A 7500-nucleotide genomic window follows, 5' to 3' on the forward strand; every position below is an offset into this window, starting at 1 on the left:
TTATCTCTGTAGACTTTAAGAAGTTCTGGTGGATAAGTCTGTTATCTCCCTGTAGACTTTAAGAAGTTCTGGTGGATAAGACTGTTATCTCTCTGTAGACTTTAAGAAGTTCTGGTGGATAAGACTGTTATCTCTCTGTAGACTTTAAGAAGTTCTGGTGGATAAGACTGTTATCTCTGTAGACTTTAAGAAGTTCTGGTGGATAAGACTGTTATCTCTCTGTAGACTTTAAGAAGTTCTGGTGGATAAGTCTGTTATCTCTGTAGACTTTAAGAAGTTCTGGTGGATAAGACTGTTATCTCTAGACTTTAAGAAGTTCTGGTGGATAAGACTGTTATCTCTGTAGACTTTAAGAAGTTCTGGTGGATAAGACTGTTATCTCTCTGTAGACTTTAACCCATTTTGGGCGGGAACCCCTCTTGGTGTTTCAAGCGTTCTGTTCTACTTTAGCTATTGAAAAAAAGCAGATCTACAAGCTCATAGCGCGCCACCGAGTGGCGCGCTACAAGCTTGAAGGTTTGCTATTTTTGAAAAGTCTTGAAAAGGTGGCGCAAATCTTTGAATATATATTTCAGAGCGAACATTTTTAACTAAAATATTGGCTTCTGGGGGGTCCCTGAAACTACATATTTTGAGATTGGGGTCCGCGGCCCAATAGAGATAATTCTGGGGGTCCTTGACATGAAAAAGGTTGAGGACCACTGACATAGAAACATGGGTTTTTCAGAAAAATGTTAGGATTTAGAAGCCTTTTGTTTAATCGACCTCAGTCCAAAATGGGTTAAGAAGTTCTGGTGGATAAGTCTGTTATCTCTCTGTAGACTATAAGAAGTTCTGGGTCACGGTGGATAAGACTATTATCTCTCTGTAGACTATAAGAAGTTCTGGGTCACGGTGGATAAGACTGTTATCTCTCTGTAGACTATAAGAAGTTCTGGGTCACGGTGGATAAGACTGTTATCTCTCTGTAGACTATAAGAAGTTCTGGGTCACGGTGGATAAGACTATTATCTCTCTGTAGACTATAAGAAGTTCTGGGTCACGGTGGATAAGACTGTTATCTCTCTGTAGACTATAAGAAGTTCTGGGTCACGGTGGATAAGACTGTTATCTCTCTGTAGACTATAAGAAGTTCTGGGTCACGGTGGATAAGACTGTTATCTCTCTGTAGACTATAAGAAGTTCTGGGTCACGGTGGATAAGACTGTTATCTCTCTGTAGACTATAAGAAGTTCTGGGTCACGGTGGATAAGACTGTTATCTCTCTGTAGACTATAAGAAGTTCTGGGTCACGGTGGATAAGACTGTTATCTCTCTGTAGACTATAAGAAGTTCTGGGTCACGGTGGATAAGACTGTTATCTCTCTGTAGACTATAAGAAGTTCTGGGTCACGGTGGATAAGACTGTTATCTCTCTGTAGACTATAAGAAGTTCTGGGTCACGGTGGATAAGACTGTTATCTCTCTGTAGACTATAAGAAGTTCTGGGTCACGGTGGATAAGACTGTTATCTCTCTGTAGACTATAAGAAGTTCTGGGTCACGGTGGATAAGACTGTTATCTCTCTGTAGACTATAAGAAGTTCTGGGTCACGGTGGATAAGACTGTTATCTCTCTGTAGACTATAAGAAGTTCTGGGTCACGGTGGATAAGACTGTTATCTCTCTGTAGACTATAAGAAGTTCTGGGTCACGGTGGATAAGCGCGTCCTCCTCTACGAGTCAGAACATTCCTCCGAGGCCAGCCTGAGCATCAACAGCAGAGACATCCTGTGTGTGGGCGTCAGTCGGCCAGACAACACCAATCACAACAACGGATTCATCGACAGGTCAGCCAATCACATTGTCAGATCTGTCCTCCAGTAACCTTGTCCCAGAGTAATCTAGGGACAGAGTAATCTAGTGACAGAGTAATCTAGTGACAGAGTACTCTAGTGACAGAGTACTCTAGTAACAGAGTAATCTAGTGACAGAGTAATCTAGTGACAGAGTAATCTAGTGACAGAGTAATCTAGTGACAGGGTAATCTAGTGACAGGGTAATCTAGGGACAGAGTAATCTAGTGACAGAGTAATCTAGTGACAGAGTAATCTAGTGACAGAGTAATCTAGTGACAGAGTACTCTAGTGACAGAGTACTCTAGTAACAGAGTAATCTAGTGACAGAGTAATCTAGTGACAGAGTAATCTAGTGACAGAGTAATCTAGTGACAGGGTAATCTAGTGACAGGGTAATCTAGTGACAGAGTAATCTAGTGACAGAGTAATCTAGTGACAGGGTAATCTAGTGACAGGGTAATCTAGTGACAGGGTAATCTAGTGACAGGGTAATCTAGTGACAGGGTAATCTAGTGACAGGGTAATCTAGTGACAGAGTAATCTAGTGACAGAGTAATCTAGTGACAGAGTAATCTAGTGACAGGGTAATCTAGTGACAGGGTAATCTAGTGACAGGGTAATCTAGTGACAGGGTAATCTAGTGACAGAGTAATCTAGTGAGAGAGTAATCTAGTGACAGAGTAATCTAGTGACAGAGTGGCGACACGCTTTGATCTCGCCGCAAAGCAGCTGCCTATATGGACCAGTGTTGATTTCGTCGACTAAAACTAAGACGAAAAATGTTCGTCGACTACCTTTTTCCACTGAAGAAAACTAAATGGAGACTAAATGAAAACTGTACTATGATGTTCCCATGAGGGGACCCTGACCAAATGTTTGGGCTACAAGCCTTCGTCAGGGTCCCAAGAGGGGACCCTGACCAAACGTTTAGGCTACAGGCCTTCGTCAGGGTCCCAAGAGGGGACCCTGACCAAACGTTTAGGCTACAGGCCTTCGTCAGGGTCCCAAGAGGGGACCCTGACCAAACGTTTAGGCTACAGGCCTTCGTCAGGGTCCCAAGAGGGGACCCTGACCAAACGTTTGGGCTACAGGCCTTCGTCAGGGTCCCAAGAGGGGACCCTGACCAAACGCGTTGGTCCATTTTAATGATCTTTGCCGTACAAATAAAGGCGTTTTTTCACTTGACTGGAACAGAGTGCGGAGTTCCTTTTTATGTTTGAACCCTCACCAACGAGCACTTCACAACTACATGTTTTCATGTTTGAACCCTCGCCAACGAGCACTTCACAACTACATGTTTTCATGTTTGAACCCTCACCAACGAGCACTTCACAACTACATGTACATGTTTTCATGTTTGAACCCTCACCAACGAGCACTTCACAACTACATGTTTTCATGTTTGAACCCTCGCCAACGAGCACTTCACAACTACATGTTTTCATGTTTGAACCCTCACCAACGAGCACTTCACTACTACATGTTTTCATGTTTGAACCCTCACCAACGAGCACTTCACAACTACATGTTTTCATGTTTGAACCCTCACCAACGAGCACTTCACTACTACATGTTTTCATGTTTGAACCCTCACCAACGAGCACTTCACAACTACATGTTTTCATGTTTGAACCCTCACCAACGAGCACTTCACAACTACATGTTTTCATGTTTGAACCCTCGCCAACGAGCACTTCACAACTACAAAGGACCAACGGCAGCACTTCTTTCCTCTATTCAACGCTTATATATTTATTTATTTATTGAATGATGTATGACGACAGGAGCGCCCCTCACTTCACACGGGTGTGATTTTCTTTCTTCCAGGTTTCGTTACACCTTCGAGCTCTACCTGAGGTCAGAGAAACTCTACCAGTTTGGACTGGAGACGGCCGACGCCCTGCACAGCTGGACCAAGGCCATAGGAAAGGTAGGAAACATCTGGACCAAGGCCATAGGAAAGGTAACACAGCTGGACCAAGGCCATAGGAAAGGAAAGGAAACATCTGGACAAAAGGCCATAGGGAAGGTAACACATCTGGACCAAGGCAATAGGAAAGGTAACACATCTGGACCAAGGCAATAAGAAAGGAAAGGAAACATCTGGACCAAGGCCATAGGGAAGGTAACACATCTGGACCAAGGCAATAGGAAAGGAAACATCTGGACCAAGGCCATAGGGAAGGTAACACATCTGGACCAAGGCCATAGGGAAGGTAACACATCTGGACCAAGGCAATAGGAAAGGAAAGGACACATCTGGACCAAGGCCATAGGGAAGGTAACACATCTGGACCAAGGCCATAGGAAAGGAAAGGAAACATCTGGACCAAGGCCATAGGAAAGGAAAGGAAACAGTTTTTACTAAATCTCATTGCTTATACATCTTTCTGTGAGATGTACATTAGACAATTAAAAATCACCCCTCCAGGCTGCCTCCCCTCTGAGCTGTAACTCCTCCCCTCTGAGCTGTAACTCCTCCCCCTCCAGGCCACCTCCCCTCTGAGCTGTAACTCCTCCCCTCTGAGCTGTAACTCCTCCCCCTCCAGGCCGCATCCCCTCTGATCTGTAACTCCTCCCCTCTGAGCTGTAACTCCTCCCCCTCCAGGCCACCTCCCCTCTGAGCTGTAACTCATCCCCCTCCAGGCCGCCTCCCCTTTGAGATGTAACCCCTCCCCCTCCAAGCCGCCTCCCCTCTGAGCTGTAACTCCTCCCACTTTAGGCCGCCTCCCCTCTGAGCTGTAGTTTTAACTCCTCCCCCTTTAGGCTGCCTCCCCTCTGAGCTGTAACTCCTCCCCCTCTAGGCCACCTCCCCTCTGAGCTGTAACTCCTCCCCATTTAGGCCGCCTCCCCTCTGAACTGTAACTCCTCCCCCTCCAGGCCGCCTCCCCTCTGAGCTGTGACTCCGGCCCCTTTAGGCAGCTTCCCCCTCTGACCTGTAGCTGTAACTCCTCCCCCTCCAGGACGCCTCCCCTCTGAACTGTAACTCCTCCCCCTCCAGGCCGCCTCCCCTCTGAGCTGTAACTCCTCTCCCTCCAGATCACCTCCCCTCTGAGCTGTAACTCCTCCCCCTCCAGGCCGCCTCCCCTCTGAGCTATAACTCCTCCCCCTCTAGGCCGTCTCCCATCTGAGCTGCAACTTCTCCCCCTCCAGGCCGCCTCCCCTCTGAGCTGTGACTCCTCCCCCTTTAGGCAGCCTCCCCCTCTGACCTGTAGCTGTAACTCCTCCCCCTCTAGGCCGCCTCCCCTCTGAGCTGTAACTCCTCCCCCTCCAGGCCGCCTCCCCTCTGAGCTGTAACTCCTCCCCCTCCAGGCCGCCTCCCCCCTGAGCTGCCACTGCCTGCTGACGAGGGAGTTTGAGCGCGTGGGGACGCTGCGCTACCACGCCATGTTGGACCCCCAGTGCTGGAGACACGCCCACTTCGTCCTGCAGAAGTCCAACCTCTTCGTCTGTCCAACCAATGACGGAGCGGCGGAGGACATCATCAACCTCAACAGGCTGCAGGAGCTCAGTCAGTGTCCCTACGTTCCTATTGGTCCATTCATTCAATGTGTCCGTTCCATTGGTCGATTCATTCAATGTGTCCGTCCCATTGGTCGATTCATTCAATGTGTCCGTCCCATTGGTCGATTCATTCAATGTGTCCGTCCCATTGGTCGATTCATTCAATGTCTCACATGTCCCCTACGTTCCTATTGGTGCATTCATTCAATGTCTCCGTTCTATTGGTGCATTCATTCAATGTTTCACATGTCCCCTCCGCTCCTATTGGTTGATTCATTCAATGTGTCCTTTATATTGGTTGATTCATTCAACGTCTCACATGTCCCCTACGTTCCTATTGGTTGATTCATTCAATGTGTCCGTGCCATTGGTCGATTGATTAAATCTCATTGGTTGATTCATTCAGTGTTAGACCCGTTGTTGACCTGTCTACCTGTCTGCCTGTCTGCCTGCCTGCCTGTCTGCCTGCCTGCCTGCCTGCCTGCCTGCCTGCCTGCCTGCCTGCCTGCCTGCCTGCCTGCCTGCCTGCCTGCCTGCCTGCCAGGCATCGCATCAGAGAATGATCCTCATGAGAAGAAGGATACCCTGGTGTTGGTGGAGAAGGGGAGGTGAGTGTTGAGTTCAGGTTTTAATTTGTTCAACTTGACTTGATTTACAGACATTGATTGATTGATTGATTGATTGTATTTATTAACAGGTTCAGGGCCCAGGACGGAGATGTCCGTCCGGGTACTTAGTACGGTCTGGTGCCCGAGACGGAGATTGATAAAAACGGCGGAGATTAATGATATCATGCGTGCGTTCATCTGTGTGTGTGTGTGTGTGTGTGTGTGTGTGTGTGTGTGTGTGTGTGTGTGTGTGTGTGTGTGTGTGTGTGTGTGTGTGTGTGTGTGTGTGTGTGTGTGTGTGTGTGTGTGTGTGTGTGTGTGTGTGTGTGTGTGTGTGTGTGTGTGTGCGTGCGTGCGTGCGTGCGTGCGTGCGTGCGTGCGTGCGTGCGTGCGTGCGTGCGTGCGTGCGTGCGTGCGTGCGTGCGTGCGTGCGTGCGTGCGTGCGTGCGTGCGTGCGTGCGTGCGTGCGTGCGTGCGTGTGTGTGTGTCAGGACCCTCCACCTCCAGGGGGCTGGGCGGGGGGACTTCGCCCTGTGGAGTTCGGACATCCACAGAGCGGCGGGGGGGGCGGGGCAACAGTCTGAGAGAACAACAGCTGAGCAGAAACGACATCCCTATCATAGTAGACAGCTGTTTATCCTTTATCACACAGTACGGTACGTTGTTGTTAGTAGTAGACAGATGTTCAGGGCTGGGTTATGAGGTATTATGTATTCATGTTCAGGGCTGGGTTATGAGGTATTATGTATTCATGTTCAGGGCTGGGTTATGAGGTATTATGTATTCATGTTCAGGGCTGGGTTATGAGGTATTATGTATTCATGTTCAGGGCTGGGTTATGAGGTATTATGTATTCATGTTCAGGGCTGGGTTATGAGGTATTATGTATTCATGTTCAGGGCTGGGTTATGAGGTATTATTCATTCATGTTCAGGGCTGGGTTATGAGGTATTATGTATTCATGTTCAGGGCTGGGTTATGAGGTATTATGTATTCATGTTCAGGGCTGGGTTATGAGGTATTATGTATTCATGTTCAGGGCTGGGTTATGAGGTATTATGTATTCATGTTCAGGGCTGGGTTATGAGGTATTATGTATTCATGTTCAGGGCTGGGTTATGAGGTATTATGTATTCATGTTCAGGGCTGGGTTATGAGGTATTATGTATTCATGTTCAGGGCTGGGTTATGAGGTATTATGTATTCATGTTCAGGGCTGGGTTATGAGGTATTATTCATTCATGTTCAGGGCTGGGTTATGAGGTATTATGTATTCATGTTCAGGGCTGGGTTATGAGGTATTATGTATTCATGTTCAGGGCTGGGTTATGAGGTAATATGTATTCATGTTCAGGGCTGGGTTATGAGGTATTATGTATTCATGTTCAGGGCTGGGTTATGAGGTATTATGTATTCATGTTCAGGGCTGGGTCACGAGGTTATATTATTATGTATTCATGTTCAGGGCTGGGTTATGAGGTATTGTTCATTCATGTTCAGGGCTGGGTTATGAGGTATTGTTCATTCATGTTCAGGGCTGGGTCACGAGGG

General features: G+C 47.5%; 1 protein-coding gene across 1 annotated transcript in view; it reads left to right on the top strand.

Annotated features, from left to right (window-relative positions):
- Window positions 1-7500, top strand: part of LOC306918728 (arf-GAP with Rho-GAP domain, ANK repeat and PH domain-containing protein 3-like) — a gene marked incomplete at its 3' end in the record, with an annotated part of 76729 nt that overhangs the window by 61047 nt on the left and 8182 nt on the right. The window contains 7 exon segments of the mRNA XM_079531596.1: window positions 1672-1828; window positions 3665-3767; window positions 5150-5348; window positions 5886-5949; window positions 6441-6510; window positions 6512-6605; window positions 7485-7500. The exon segment at window positions 7485-7500 is cut by the window's right edge and continues 197 nt beyond it. Of these exon segments, the coding sequence (XP_079387722.1) occupies window positions 1672-1828; window positions 3665-3767; window positions 5150-5348; window positions 5886-5949; window positions 6441-6510; window positions 6512-6605; window positions 7485-7500 (703 nt within the window).

The sequence above is a fragment of the Electrona antarctica genome, assembly GCF_951216825.1.
Source record: "Electrona antarctica genome assembly, contig: scaffold_464, whole genome shotgun sequence".
Taxonomy (NCBI): domain Eukaryota; kingdom Metazoa; phylum Chordata; class Actinopteri; order Myctophiformes; family Myctophidae; genus Electrona; species Electrona antarctica.